Source organism: Onychostoma macrolepis, chromosome 22, assembly GCF_012432095.1.
Source record: "Onychostoma macrolepis isolate SWU-2019 chromosome 22, ASM1243209v1, whole genome shotgun sequence".
Taxonomy (NCBI): domain Eukaryota; kingdom Metazoa; phylum Chordata; class Actinopteri; order Cypriniformes; family Cyprinidae; genus Onychostoma; species Onychostoma macrolepis.
This window is the reverse complement of record NC_081176.1, coordinates 2,154,905-2,170,365: the sequence shown is the minus strand read 5'-3', so window position 1 is coordinate 2,170,365 and position 15,461 is coordinate 2,154,905. Positions and strand designations below refer to the sequence as shown.

Sequence of the window (15,461 nt, the reverse complement as noted above, 5' to 3'; positions counted from 1 at the left end):
AAATAATGACTGTTTTGAGTTTTGAAAAATGACACGAAGCTTCTGTTATTGGTGCAAAAATTACTGTAAAAAAAACTGTATTACACAGCTCTTTATATAAAGTTGGATATATAGTATAGTTGTATATATAGAAAAAAGTAAACTATATAATTGCTCAGATCTATATATAAAGTTAAATATATAGTATAGGTGGATATATAGCAAAATATAAACTATATAATCACACAACTCTATATATAAAGTTGGATATATACCACCAGTCAAAAGTCTCTTCTGCTCCGCAAGCCTGCATTTATTTGATCCAAAATACAGCAAAAGCAGTAATATTGTGAAATATTTTAATATTTAAAATAACTGTTTTCTGTGTGAATATCTGTTAAACTGTGATTTATTTCTGTGATGCAGCTGTATTTTCAGCATCATTACTGCAGTCTTCAGCGTCACATGATCTTCAGAAATCATAATAATATGCTGATTTGCTGCTCGAGAAACATTTATTATTATTATTATTATGTTGAAAACAGCTGTGTATAATTTTTTCAGGTTTCTTTGATGAATAGAAGATTCAGAAGAACAGCATTTATCTGAAACAGAAATCTTTTGTAACATTATAAATGTCTTTATCAACACTTTTGATCAAATTAAAGCATCCTTGCTAAATAAAAGTAATAAAAGTATTAAATTTATAACCCCCGCCAAATACTGACTGCAAGCTTTTGAATGCTGTAGTGTATAATGTTACATAAGATTTTTATTTCAGATAAATGCTGATCTTTGGATCTTTCTATTCATCAAAGAATCCAAAAAATGTACTCAGCTGTTTTCAACATTGATAATAATCAGAAATGTGTTTTGAGCAGAAAATCAGCATATTATTATGATTTCTGAAGATCATGTGACGCTGAAGACTGCAGTAATGATGCTGAAAATACAGCTGCGCATCACAGAAATAAATTACAGTTTAACACATATTCACACAGAAAACAAATACTTTAAACAGTAAAGTTATTTCCCAATATTACTGTTTTTGCTGTATTTTGGATCAAATAAATGCAGGCTTGCTGAGCAGAAGAGACTTCTGTAAAAACATGAAAAATCTTACTGTTCAAAGACGTTTTTTGACTGGTGGTGTATAGTATAGTTAGATATATAACAAAATATAAGTATATTATTACCCAGCTATTTATGTAAGATTTGGATGTATAGTGTAGTTGGATATATAGTAAAATGTAAACTATTTTATCACCCACGTGTTAAGAGGTTTTAAACATTAACATCATGACTCGACATCAGGTGTATTGTGAGAAGTGCTCTGTATCTAAGCGTGATGTGGTTACCGTCTGGAGCGCGCGTGTCTCGTCTGCAGGGGGCGCTGTGGACGTGAGCCGTCGGCGTGACCGTCGCTCTGAACGGAGACGCCAGAGTGATGAAGACCGATGACACCACCCTCTTCTGAGGGGCCGCGGACGCCATGATGCTGAAACACACCGGAGAAACGTTCAAGCAACGTTCAAGCAACGTCTGACGCTATTTCAAACTGAAAAATAGGTGCTAAAATCTGCTTTACTCTACATGGAGTTACTGGACGCTTTTGCACATTGATGAGATCAACTAAATAAATTCACTAAATAAACAATAACTATATGTGACCCTGCAGCACAGAAGCAGTCATAAGCAGCACAGCTATATCTGCAGCAATAGCCAACAATACATTGTATGGCTCAAAATTATACATTTCTCTTTTATGCCAAAAATCATTAGGATATTAAGATCATGTTCCATGAAGATATTTAGTAAGTTTCCTACCGTAAATATATCAAAACTTCATTTTTGATTAGTAATATGCATTGCTAAGAACTTCATTTGAACAACTTTAAAGGAGATTTTCTCAATATTTAGATTTTTTTGCACCCTCAGATTCCAGATTTTCAATATAATGATAATGAATAAATCTCAATTTCAAAAAATTGACCCTTATGACTGCTTTTGTGCTCCAGGGTCACGAATAGCTCAACAGCTGTGTTGCTAGGCGTGTCAGAGTCTTACACCTAAACCTGACGTCTTCTCAGGTCTCTCAAGTTCACTCACGAATGTGTGGAGTGACACTGTTTTAGGTTGAATATACGTTACAGAAACGTTCTCCCGCATATATAATAAATCTGAACACACACACACACACACACACACACAGAGTGTGTCAGATGCTTCACAGACTTCATCAGAAAGATCTTCAGCAGCACATTATAAATGAACTGAAGATCAGCAGAAGAGCAGAAGCTCCACACACAAACTCACAGAAACTCGCTCTGCTGGCTTTCTGTCCTGCTGTTGAGAAATCAGTCTGTTTTCTTTCTCTCTGAGCTCAAACGTACCTGATCCGCAGACCGAACTCTTGCTCTGTGTGGTTCCTCGTTCCTGGAGATCTGTAGTCCCTCAAACACGGGCCGAGAGACAGACAGACAGACAGAGAGAGAGAGAGAGAGAGCAGTCAGGATCGTATCTGCAGCAGGCCACGCCTTTTCCTCCCTCGCTCGCCCTCCTGTCTCTCTCTCAGATCAGCAGAGGTGAAGAGTTAAACAGTTACTGACTGACAAAGCGCAGTAAAATGTGTGACACACACACACACACAAAGGCATGCAGTTACTTGCACACACACACACACACACACACACACACAGCAGGATGTGACTGTACCTGCCTTCCTCAGCTCTGCTCTGTCCGTCTCTCTCTCTCATTGTTCTGTCAGTGTTATTTTCTCTACCTCCCTCAGTGTGTCTGCCCTCTTTTCTCTCCCATCCCCCACTCCACTCGTTCTCAATCTCTCTCTCTCACCGCTGGCTTCACACGGTCAGTGAGAACTGCATCAACTACATGAGCTAGAACAACTACACAAACTATGTAGACTTTAACTACATAAACTAGAAAAGCTACACAAACTAATCTACATGAACACGCTAAACTATGTGTGACCCTGGAGCACAAAACCAGTCATACGGGTCAATTCTGTGAAATTGAGATGTAGGCTATACATCATCTGAAAGCTGATGTAATAATAAATAATCTTTGTAATCTGATAAATCATATTTCCATTGATGTATGGTTTGGACAATATTTGTCTGAGATACAACTATTTGTAAATCTGGAATCTGAGGGAGCAAAAAAATCTAAATATTGAGAAAATCACCTTTAAAGTTGTTCAAATTAAGTTCTTAGCAATGCATATTACTAATCAAAAATTACGCTTTGATATATTTACGGTAGGAAATGTACTAAATATCTTCATGGAACATGATCTTAATATCCTAATGATTTTTGGCATAAAAGAGAAATGTATAATTTTGACGCATACAATGTATTGTTGGCTGTTGCTGCAGATATAGCTGTGCTGCTTATGACTGCTTCTGTGCTGCAGGGTCAGATATCAACTAAACAAATTACTAGGCTGAACATTATATAAACTAAACAAACTACATACAACTTAAAGTATAAGAACTAAACAAATGATCTAAACGATACAAATTAAATATATTTCAAACTACATAAATTGTAGACTCTATATAAACTTAAACTATTTAAACTATACGCACTGTAAGAGTTTAACAAATTATATAAACAATACAAACTCTATGATTTAAACAAATTATAAAAACTTCAAACTACATACAAACTATATAAACATAAAAAACGATATAATCTATATAAAGTAAACACATAAACAACTACATAAACTGAAGACTCTATATAAACTTAAACTACATAACCTTTACCAACTACATGAATTACCAATCCAAGCTACATAAACGATTTATATAAACTATACAAACTAAACCAATTGCATAAACTAAGCAGATATAAACTATATAAACAAAACTATACAAACTAAACAATTATCTAAACTAATCAAACTACGTACTTAGAAAACTATTAATAAACTCAATAAATGACTATTTATACAAACTATATAACTACATGAATTAACACCTAAACTAAAGGTTTTGTGTGGGATGAGACTCTATCAGCAGATAGTTCTGGGTTTAGTGCGAGTTTAACCTCGAGAGCTCAAGAAGAGCCTCCGTCACGCTGGAATCTGGGGGGAGGAGCTAAAGAGAAAAAAACAGAGGAAGGAGAGGGGGAGGGGCTGTGGAATGCATCGGTGACGTCACAGCTGCAGGAGGGATCCTGTCCAATGGTGACATCATCCTCCGCACACAAGCTCCGCCCACAAAGTATCAGGTCTTGCAGAACGAGTCCAGAGGAAAATCTGATTATATGAGCAATCACACATTTATGAGAGCAAACTGAATACTGTGCCAGGGTTCTGTGAGGAGCATGAGCTGTTGGTGAATCATGATCTGTCATCACTGAGTAAGACGTTTAACCGGTTTTACTGTGTTTAGTTAGTGATTAACTGGCGTACGTGCATCAGATAACCGTTTCTTTAGCGATCAGCTTCTCTTTTGAGGTAAAAGTACAAACACCACAAACTATACTGTGAACAGAAGCAGAACTCATCCGCCATCTATACTAATTCTGAAGAACAATTACGAAAATTAACCATGGTTTTATTGTATTATCCACGGTTTTGTTTTTTTGGCGTATTGATTACCATTTGTATAACCACAGTTTTACTGAAAATATGGTTAAACTATGGTTAGTGTAGCGAAACCATGGTTAATTTGTGGCTACCATGATTTAACTATAGTAACCAAGTTTTTTTTAATTTGTAGTAAAATACGGTTAATTCTCGTAAGGGAATCTGGAGTGCACATGCTTCCTAGGCAGACATCGCTCACTGCACATAGTAATTGTTCCAAGGCAGCCACAGCAAAAGGGAAAGAGATGAACGCTGATTAAACTAGAAAAGAAGAAGAGACTGAACTTCATCATTCTGAGGCGAGCGCGCGTTTCCCGCCGCAGTGACGGCGCCATCTTCTGGACACACTGCAGAGAGACGCTCAGAAACACTGAGATTCAGTCAGCATCACCACAGAACCGTCGAAGAACTCTGAACTGCCACAGAGCTTAAAAACCGCGAAAAAAACCTGCAGATTAAATGACGAGAACCGTTAAATTCGTTGGAAACGCGAGTCACGTGATCTAGTTTACCTCACGATTCGGGAAGCCCGCGATATTTTTGATCTGTTTATATAACTCTGCAGATAATGACTTGAAGTTTTTCTTTTGCCATCTTTTAGGGGTTGCTGAAAGGCTAATAATACATTTAATCATAAAAATGTACAATTATAAAATAAAAAATTCAACTCTGGTCGAATTAAACACGCACTAAAAAGAGTTAAAATTTTAATTTAATTTAAAATTTGTTTTTTAAATTGAAGTAGGCTATTAAACTCTGAGAAACTTCAACATTTGATTATAAAAATGTAAAATTACAATAAATAACTGATTTTAACATAAAAACTAAAAACACCTTTAAGTTAGGCCTACTGAAATATTAAACTTACTTTTTTCTTTTCTTTTTTCTTTCGTCTCAATTCTTTCAAAACTCTTCACACAGTTCTCCTAACCATCTTTCAGCTTGACACAGCAGTTAATTTCACATTCAAAATGCACTAAAACAGTGTTTTTCAGTTGCTAACAAGCATTGTTCAATACTGAAACCACATTTTCAAAACTGTTCACACAGTCTGCATTACTAACACGAATCTGGATCTCACCTCCAAAACTCACCCAGACCAACAAAACACTTCATATATGTCTCAAAACAAGCTTGTTTCACCATAACCCTGCGAACAACTCTCGTTCAGAAAATATACATTTCATTCATAACACACTGATCTAAAAAACACTAAAAACAGGGATCGTTACATAATCGATGAACTTTTATCTTTGAAGTTTGTATGATTTATCACATAAGTATTTCATCATAGGATAAAAATAACATCTTTTCATTTTACTGACTGCATTACAGAACAAATAATTAATGTGAAAAGCAGCATTTCCACCCTATTTCTTTATATACCAAAAACCATCAACATTTACTTGTAAAAAATAAAAACACATAAATATAAAAAGTTGAGGAAAAAAAAAAAAATATATATATATATATATATATATATATATACATACATACATATATATATATATATATATATAAAATCTGAAGTAATAATGACAAAACCCCATCATCAGTCTGTAACGAGGTGTGTGCAGTACTGAGTGCAGCTGCTGCAGGAGTCTCTGTGCTGATGCTGGTGTTCTCTGGGTTTCTCACACAATCCAGAGACACACAGGACAGGTGACCCGGAGACTGCAGTGAGTGTGAAGATGACTGTGTGTGATGGACTGGACATCTGTCCAGGGCTTGTCCTGCCTGTGACCCAGCCTCCTGACCCTCAGAGGACAAGCGCCGGGGATGGATGATGGATGTTCAGTGCTGTGAGGGTTCTAGTCCCTCTCTCTGCTACTCTTCTTCCCCACCAGTGTCTTCCCTGATCCATGTTTCCAAACCAAATCATTCCAAAGCCATCCATTTATCAAAAAGTAAGAAGAATGAAAGACAGAAGAAGAAGAAGAAAAGACTAACAATAGGACATTTGGCTTGGCTTTCAGCTGAAATTGCATTTAGTTGTGTTTGGAATAATTATTATTCAATTTCATAAATATTCTGCTAAGATTTTATATTTCAGTATAGTTCCTGCAGAAATGGACAGAGTTTGCCATCGTTCTGATTTGAATGTGCTTCTAGCAGTTTTGAAAGCAGCGTGTTCGCATCTGGGAAATGTGCTGGAAATGAACAGTGTTTAGCAGCTTGTGGAGTATGAATGACAAAAGTGTTTGTGGATTTTGAAAATTGCATTTTGTCTGAAAGCAATGAAAAATGATTCTCAGTTTGGTCCACACAGACGTCTGTATCGCTGAATGTGTGAACAGTTTTGAAAATGTGGCTTCAGTATTGAACAATGCTTGACAGCAACTGAAAAACACTGTAATGCCTCAAATCAAGCCGTTCTTTCATAACACTATTTTCACCAAACAAACACTTTATCACTCATAACACAACGACCTAAAAACACTAACAGGGAGCATTATGCTGTTTTCTACAGTAAAATGTCTTTACAAAATGAAAGATATCTCTGCTGTTTACAGTTCACTGCAGTATATTACATGCGCCATGTTTAAATTACAGTACTAAATTATTCCTACGCTTGCCCCTTTTGTATAGATGGTACTACATTCAGAATATTTTTCTATGATATTACTGTGGAAATGTTGCAAATTTCTGTCTTGTTCATTTTTGTACTGTGGTTTTGAACTTAAATTGAACAGTTTTGAAGCAGTATATAAGCATGTGCAAATTGGCTTGTGTAGTACATGTTTCAGTGGTGTTTGTGTCGAATTGATGTAATTTGACAGATGTCGGCATGAATGCATTTTGTGCCAAAGCAGTGATAAATGATCCACAGTTTAGCCGCAGACACTGATGTTGTGCTCGCTGTGAGACGGGTTCTGAAAAAGTGTAAAAAAAACTCTCAGGAGGACTAAATATTTTGGATCAAATGTGTTCAGCTGATCAAAACGTTTCAGTATCCTGATTTCACATGTAAATGAGCTCAAGAAGACAGACATGGACTGAAGTCTTTTTCAATTCAATTCAAGTTTATTTGTATAGTGCTTTTTACGATACAAATCGTTGCAAGGCAGCTTTACCGTAAATTAAGTTTCTACAATATATTTATATATTGTATACTAGCTAACAGTGCATTACAATAGTCCAGTCTAGAGGTCATGAATGCATGAACTAGCTTTTCTGCATCTGAAACAGGTAGCATGTTTCGAAGCTTGGCAATGTTTCTAAGATGGAAGAATGCTGTTTTTGTAACATGGGAAATATGATTTTCAAAAGACAAGTTGCTGTCTAATATAACACCCAGATGTTTGACTTTAGAGGACGTAACAGTACATACGTCTAGATACAAATTGTAGTCCAAGAGATTCTGAGTACTGTTTTTTTTGGTCCAATAAGTAATTATCCGAATTTAATAGGAGAAAATTATTGGTCGTCCAGTCTTTTCCATTTTTAACACACTCTGTTAGCTTAGATAACTTAGAAGTTTCATCTGGTCTTGTTGAGATATTTAGTCGAGTATCATCAGCATAAAAATGTAAACTAATCCCATATTTTCTAATAAACCTAGGACAGATCCTTGTGGTTCTTTAAACTTTAAAATGACTAAACATGAAAGATTGTTGTTAATTCTCTGTTTGCTGGAAGCTAAATGTGTAATTGCATGTTCTTGGAAAAAAGAAGAAAGTCCCGGCGTGTCTCAGTGGATAAAGGGGATGACCACATGCCTTGCCTTGGAAAAGATTACCTACTTTTTGAAAAACAAACTTCATGTATTTTGGTCCATCTGGAAGGTGTTCTATGACTTTTTGGAGAGTCTAGATGGTGACTATTTTGTGGAACTGATGGACATTGAAAATATGTAGACAAGTATGTTATTGCTGTATTTATTTATTTTTTAATTTATTTATTTATTTTTATTTTATTTATTTTTTTTACTAAGGGGTATTGAGTTAGTGAGTTAATTTATGTATGTATTATTATTATTATTATTATTCATTTATTTTTATTCCGTTATAATGAAAAATTTAACTGTTATCTTAACCTGTATGACAATCCTTGAAAATAAAAAATTATTGTTAAAAAAAAAATAAAAATAAACACAGACACACCGAAGTCAGTCAGTAAAAACTTTAATAATAAACTACAAATTAAAAAATACAAAGAGTCTTTACAGGGTTATATCAGAGATAAGACACACACCAGTGAGGTAAAACCGTTCTTCCCATGATCCTCTTCAACTGCATTTCAAGAGTCCGTTTCAGTGAAAGCGTAATGACAATAAAAACTCCAGAGCAGAATTCACACCCGCTCCGGGTCATGTGTGGTGAATCAGTGCGTGTACAGCAGCGCTTGTTGTCTCAGGACGTCCCATATGAGCATACTGAGAACCGTATGAGGAGCCAGACGCACAAACACTGGCGTCATTCCTTTATACAGACCCATGATCCCCTCAGTAGCGCAAACCTTCATCAGACAGTCCACAAACCCGCAGTACAGACGCCCCTGAAAGAGAGGTTTGGTTTTAATACATACTCTAAATTGTTAATGTTGTTTTGCATGGTCTTATATCGTGTGTGCTTTACCCTTTTAAACTCGTCCACCGGTTGGTTGTACAGGCGTGTGCTGATGACATCAAACGGCGTCATGGTAATCGCCACGGCGACCCCGCTGATCATGGCGGCAGTGAGCGCAGCGAGCCAGCTGTGAGGATCAAACCACTGCAAACACATCCACAAACTCAACTAGTACTGGATTCCATTCTCACACATGTGAGTCTGTGCTCATTTACATATGCAGATATGTGTGTGTGCTGACCTGGGCGCGTGTAACCCAGTCTTTAGACGAGCTGAACGTGGCCAGTTGAGCCGCTGACCCCACCATGACCCTGGGGACGGCCCCGTTAACGCCCCGCCACAGACCCGTCACACCCTCCCGCCGGTAGATGGAGACAAACGCGCTCAACACGCCCTGAACAACACAAACACTTCGTCAATAAAACAGCAGGGAAAACCCACCAACCCACTCGAACATACTAAAATATACTCAATTTTTCTCAAACTCTATTGTATGAGTATATTTGAGTTTGAGAAAATTTGAGTATATTTTAGTTTGCATTGTATACTCATACAATACACATTTAATTATACTCACACAACAAACTCAAGTATACTCACACAATACATTCAAATATACTCAAACTCAGATATAATCACATAATACACACAAATATACTCACACAATACACTCAAATATACTCAAACCTAAATATACTTATACAACACACTCAAATATACTCACAATAAACTCAAGCATACTCACGCAATACACTCAAATATACTTAAGTATACTCAAACAATACACTCAAATATGTAATAAACTCAAATGTACTCATAAAATAAACTCAAATATACTCAAATAACAAACTCAAATGTACTCAGACAATTAACTGAAATATACTCAAAACAATAAACTCAAATATACTTATACATAAATTCATATATACTCAAATAATAAACCAATATTCTCAATAAACTCAAATATACTCAAACTTACTCAAAAATACTTGAACAATAAACTCATGTATACTCAAATGAACTCAAATGTAGTCATATATATTCAAATAAATGTAAATATACTCAAATTAACTCAATACACGAACTCAAATATACTCAAATTAACTAAAATATATTAAAGTAAATGTAAATATATACTCAGCTAAACTCAAATAATAAATTCAAACTGAAATATATTCAAATAATAAAATCAAATATATACTCAATATACTTACAGCCAAACTCAAATATACTTCTACTCAAAAACAGTTAAATTCAAATTTTCTCAAATTAACTGAAATGTAGTAAAAAAAAATTCAAACAAACGTAAATATACTTAAGCAAACTCAAATAATAAAATCAAATATATACTTAAATATATTTAACTCATATAAACTCAAACTCACATATACTCAAATATACTCAAATAAACCTAAACTCAACTTATCAAATTAAACTTATACTCAAATATTTTTAAATATAATTAAATAACCTGAAATACACTCACTTAAATATAATAAAATATACTCAAATATTTTCAAATATACTCAAACTCAAACATATTTGGATAAAGTAAAATATATTAAAATAAACTCAAATAGTATACTCAAATTGAAAATACATTAAAATACACTGAAATACATATATAATCACTGCAAGCACATCATCTCAGAAATTATCTCTGAAAATCTGAAATAAAGTCAAGTCACCTTTATTTATATAGCGCTTTTAACAATACAGATTGTGTCAAAGCACTTAACAGTATCAAATTGGAGGATAGAGTGTCAGTAATGTATAATGATAAGATTAAACACTCAATTTTCAGTTAAAGGCATTTCATTATTGAATTCAGAGATGTCATTGTCCAGCTCAGTTTAGTTTAAAGTCATTATTAAATTAGGCGGAATCTGTCATAAATGAGCAATGAAGGGCCGGATGTGTGCAGGAGCTCTGCAGACGAGAGATGTTTGTCGAGCTGAAGAGATATCAGTGATCAGATATTGTATTTGATTATCAGTAAAGCCGGTTTTGTGATTAGCAGTAAATCGCCATCACCTGCTTTCAGACGGAGCGGCAGTTAATACACAGAGCCGTAGATCACTGACAAGCGACGCTAAACCACGTTCATAATCGAAGGCGATTCGTCTTTAGCGTAGCTTGTCAGTGAACTATGGCTCTGTGTATTAATGGCCCTACTCTGTGTGCTGGACACTGATTGGCTGCAGCTGCAGAACAGTGAGAGGAGTGTCCAAGCACACACACACACACACACACACACACACTCCCACTGTGTGCTCACAGTTCAGGTCACATATTTTGGGTGGGTACTGGAAAATAAGACTGAATTAGACATGAATCACATGACTCAGTACCTGATGGTTGTGCTGGTGTCCGACTGCGATGGCCGTCACTGTCTGCGCCTGCAGGTGTGTCTTCACCTGACGGACAAACACAGACACACACATGAGTCTGAAGTTCTCAGGAACACGTCAAGCTTACACAACACTCCTGTAAACAGCCAAGTGTCGTACAGTGCATTTCATGCATATATATACTCCTCTCGTTTTGATATTTGAGCCTGTCTCCGGCTGTCTTACTGTCAACACTCAGTGTGTGTGTGTGTGTGTGTGTGTGTGTGTGTGTGTGTGTGTGTGTGTGTGCAGCGTCCCAGTGATTGATGCAGCAGCAAACAGACAACAACTCCAGTTACTGCTCCCGACCGTTGCAGAAAATGAGTCGGTTAAACACGGTAAACAACCAGAAATCCTGACCAGCAGAATCAAACGCTGTAGATGTTTAAATGCAGCGCTAAACAAAGAGCGCAGTGTTCAGCTGCGTCACACTATGCTTTAAGAATTTCTACGAATGGACACTGTAATGGTCATGATATGATGTCACACTGTGTGGCACTTCACAGTTCATCGTATAATCCAAAATGTGAAAATATGTGATCTACTGCACTTTCCTGCGACGTTGCAATTCCGTAGCTTTGCGTTCTTTTAATTCAGCTAAGAGTTCACGCCGTGACGTATAAACGTTCTACTGGTCACATATCTTCAGGTCCGAGCTCACCAAACTTAGGGCCAGATTTACTAAACAGGTCAAATTAGCATAATAGCGCAGGTGGAAGTGGAAAATTCCGCGTGTGATTTACTAACAATGCGCACATTAATGAACACAGACGCAGCAGATCATTTCCATAAAGACCAGCGCAATCTCCCAAGAGCAGCGCAAATTACCACCTGCTTTAAGACATGCTTTTTTGGGGCGTTAAATAATGGCACAAATCCCAGTAATTTGACGAGCACAAGCATTAGTAAATCGCATTGCGTGATTCATTTTAATACTCTGCTCCCATAAATTTTGTGTCTGAAAGAGAAACTCCTACAAATGTATATTCAATAAGGTCAGGCGCAAAAATAACTGTGTCCACGCTTTTTCAGCGCTAATTCTTCACTGCGTGTCTTTAGTAAATCCTGACAGCACTATTTTAACACTAAAAGATGGTTTGCGTTGGCGCAAGTTGTTAAACGCAGCAATAAGTCGCATGAGTTGCGTTTCCGGTCTCCTGCATTCACACACGCAATAATGGAACGAAAAGCATTCCATAGTCTGCTGACATTCGTTATGAATCGTTTATGTGGACAGTGATTGCAAGCCCTTAGTTTTCGCATTCTATGCATCTACCAAGATCACATGACCTGCAGAAACACCACCTGCAGTGCAGCGTCGGTCTCTTACCAGATATGCGGGCGAGGCGATAAACGCGCCCAGCGCTCCGGCGGCGGCTCCTGCGACCAGACGCCCGCCCGCTGCGTCCGTGAGCCCCGAGGCCTCCGTGTAGGAGTAGAACCCGAGCCGCACGCCGTTCATCAGGCCCTGGTACAGCAGCGCCGCGGTCAGGCCCTTCTGCAGGCCGCGGAGTCCGTCAGCGCCGGCCACCAGCCACAGCGCCTGCATCACACCGCGGTACAGCCGCCGGTACGAGCCCTGCGCCGCCAGCTCCCCCTGCAGCTGCAGCCGCGTCTTCACCACCTCCAGCGGGTTCGTCAACACACACGCGCCGCAGCACGCCAGCGCACCCAGACTGAAGTCCAGCGGGAGCCACAGGGCCCGGGGCCCGGCCGAGGGGTCGGCCGGAGAGCTCACGAGTCGCATGGCGGAAAACACACCTAATTCACCTCCGATCCCACTGTGTGGTGTGTGTGAGTGTGTGAGTGTGTGTGTGTGTCAGTGTGTGAGTGTGTGAGTGTGTGTGAGTGTGTGAGTGTGTGTGTGTGTGAGTGTGTGTGTGTGAGTGTGTGTGAGTGAGTGTGTGTGTGTGTGTGTGTGAGTGTGTGAGTGTGTGAGTGTGTGTGTGTGTGTGAGTGTGTGTGTGTGTGTGTGTGTGTGTGTGTGTGTGTGTGTGTGTGTGTGTGTGTGTGTGTGTGTGTGTGTGTGTGTGTGTGTGTGTGTGAGTGTGTGTGTGTGTGTGTGTGAGAGAGTGTGTTATCTCACAGTGTTGTATGTACGTATGTATGTAACCTTATACTCTATTATCATGTTTCAGTTGTTGTTTCACTCAGTCTGAATGTCGACACCACAGAAGCGTTTCTAACGTCCAGGATTCAAACCTGAAATGGGTCAGAAGTTACTGTCATCACAATGATTTATGAACAAGAACCAAAAATGTAAGTTTTCATTTAAAGGGGTCATATGACGATGCTGAATATAACATGTGAACAAAAAGCGTGTGATGGAAATGTTACGCCCGTACCATATTTAGAAACAAACAGCGAGAATAAAAGTTACGCCTTCTTTCTTTGCGTAAACATTTGGGCGGTGTTATGCAAATCTCCCCACACCGTGACGTAGACATGTGGGACATGTTTAAATGAGGCGTTTTAGGGGGTCGTGGACGAGTCTTAACTTGATGAAGAATATCTCTTTGGTTTTGAGACTTTAGTCTTTGCATCTTCAGGGATCTCATCTACACACAGACAGCTTGTAACACTTCAAAGAGAAAGGAAATCGCATCATGACCCCTTTAAAAAAGCAAAGTGAGATAACAAGACTCACTCAAACACCACTGAACATGCTGACTGGACAGAATCTCACGCAACCCTTACGAAAATCAACTATGGTTTTACTACAGATAAAGTAAAAAAATAAATAAATCATGGTTACTGTAGTTAAACCACGGTAACAGTTTTTCTACACTAACCATAGTTCGGCCATGGTATTTGTAACAAAACATTGGTTATATAAATGGTAATCAATCAACCAACCAAAAAAACATGGTTACTACAATTTTACTATAATAAAACCATGGTTATTTTTTGCAAAGAGTATAATCCCACATGAAAAAATACTATAGTCATTTATAGTAAATACTACAGTGTTTTTGAAGCATACTATAGTAAAGTACTTGAATTAATTTGTTGTGGTAACTCTATAGTTGCTGTGGTAGTAATGTAAACAAATGACTTTACCCAATACTGTACTACATTTTCTACAACTATATTATACTACAGTACACTACAGTATAAACACGGTAAACAACCAGGAATCCTGAGCAGCAGAATCAAACGCGTTTAAGTGCCATTTACTGTAGTAAAAACTAAAGTATACTGCAGTATTTATTACAGTTTATCAGTTCACTAGTTAATTCTACAGTATACTGCAGCATTCATTAACAAAGTGTTGTAAATACTATAATATATACAGTATAATACACTTTACTATAAATTACTATAGTATTTTTAATTTGGGATGGATATCTGTATAAGTTTATGACATTTTGTTTGCATATAAATGATCGTAGCATTTGTGTGTTTAAGCTACGCATTACATACGCTACAAACACAGAAATCAATGAAACTCTTAAACTTTACACAAGTATTTGGTCAGTATGAGCGCGTCTTACCGAGTCTGATCGCGTCTCTGCTTGTGCTTCACACTCCGATAAACACGAAGCTCTCGAGACAACGCCCCGCCCACCGCCTCGCCTCGACCAATCACCGCGCGGCTGCAGCTCCACCTCACTGCCTCCCCAGCGCGCAGCCAATCAGGGCGGAGCACCGCAGAATGAATTCAAATGGGTTAAAGGTGAAAGTCCATCGTGGATCTGAAACACTCTCGAGTCAGAACCAGAACAACAAACCCCTGATGGCGGCAAACTGACTCACAAACTGTTCAAAATATTTATACTAAATATATAATATGTATTGAATAAACATGAAATAATGTAAATATAAAATGTATTAAATACAAACATTAAATAAAAAAAGTTTGTTGACATTTGATTTATTTTGCAATTGACTTTTTTCACACTTGACTTC

The 15,461-nt window shown here is 37.5% G+C and overlaps 2 protein-coding genes across 4 annotated transcripts in view; both read right to left on the bottom strand.

The window, feature by feature from the left end:
* Positions 1-2,841, bottom strand: part of fblim1 (filamin binding LIM protein 1) — an 11,551-nt gene extending 8,710 nt beyond the window's left edge. The window contains exons 1-3 of one of the 2 annotated variants that reach the window (XM_058762161.1): positions 2,695-2,841; positions 2,373-2,423; positions 1,338-1,477 (exon numbers count right to left, since the gene is read on the bottom strand). In XM_058762161.1, coding sequence (XP_058618144.1) covers positions 1,338-1,477; positions 2,373-2,423; positions 2,695-2,735 — 232 coding nt within the window. In that variant the 5' untranslated portion in view covers positions 2,736-2,841. Of the gene's footprint in view, positions 1-1,337; positions 1,478-2,295; positions 2,628-2,694 lie in introns of those variants that run through there. The other variant, XM_058762163.1, reaches the window with a different exon arrangement.
* A 5,861-nt stretch (positions 2,842-8,702) lies between these two features.
* On the bottom strand, positions 8,703-15,273 carry slc25a34 (solute carrier family 25 member 34). 2 transcript variants are annotated; one of them, XM_058760704.1, is made up of 6 exons: positions 15,047-15,273; positions 12,883-13,754; positions 11,514-11,579; positions 9,404-9,556; positions 9,172-9,306; positions 8,703-9,091 (listed from the first exon to the last, which is right to left on the bottom strand). In XM_058760704.1, the coding sequence occupies exons 2-6, from the start codon at positions 13,297-13,299 to the stop codon at positions 8,918-8,920; spliced, it is 945 nt and encodes a 314-aa protein (XP_058616687.1). In that variant the 5' UTR covers positions 13,300-13,754; positions 15,047-15,273; the 3' UTR covers positions 8,703-8,917. The 2 variants fall into 2 exon arrangements, with proteins under 2 accessions (XP_058616687.1, XP_058616688.1); XM_058760705.1 differs by lacking the exon at positions 15,047-15,273 and adding an exon at positions 14,200-14,994.
* Positions 15,274-15,461: the final 188 nt, after the last annotated feature.

What these genes read in the sequence shown, in the direction of transcription:
- slc25a34 (XM_058760704.1), bottom strand. Translation starts at nt 13,299, where the DNA reads ATGCGACTCGTGAGCTCTCCGGCCGACCCCTCGGCCGGGCCCCGGGCC. An exon ending in TCGCCTCGCCCGCATATCTG is followed by an intron (nt 11,580 to 12,882) that starts GTAAGAGACCGA and finishes TTTGTCCGTCAG; the next exon opens with GTGAAGACACACCTGCAGGC. An exon ending in CGGTGGACGAGTTTAAAAGG is followed by an intron (nt 9,092 to 9,171) that starts GTAAAGCACACA and finishes CCTCTCTTTCAG; the next exon opens with GGGCGTCTGTACTGCGGGTT.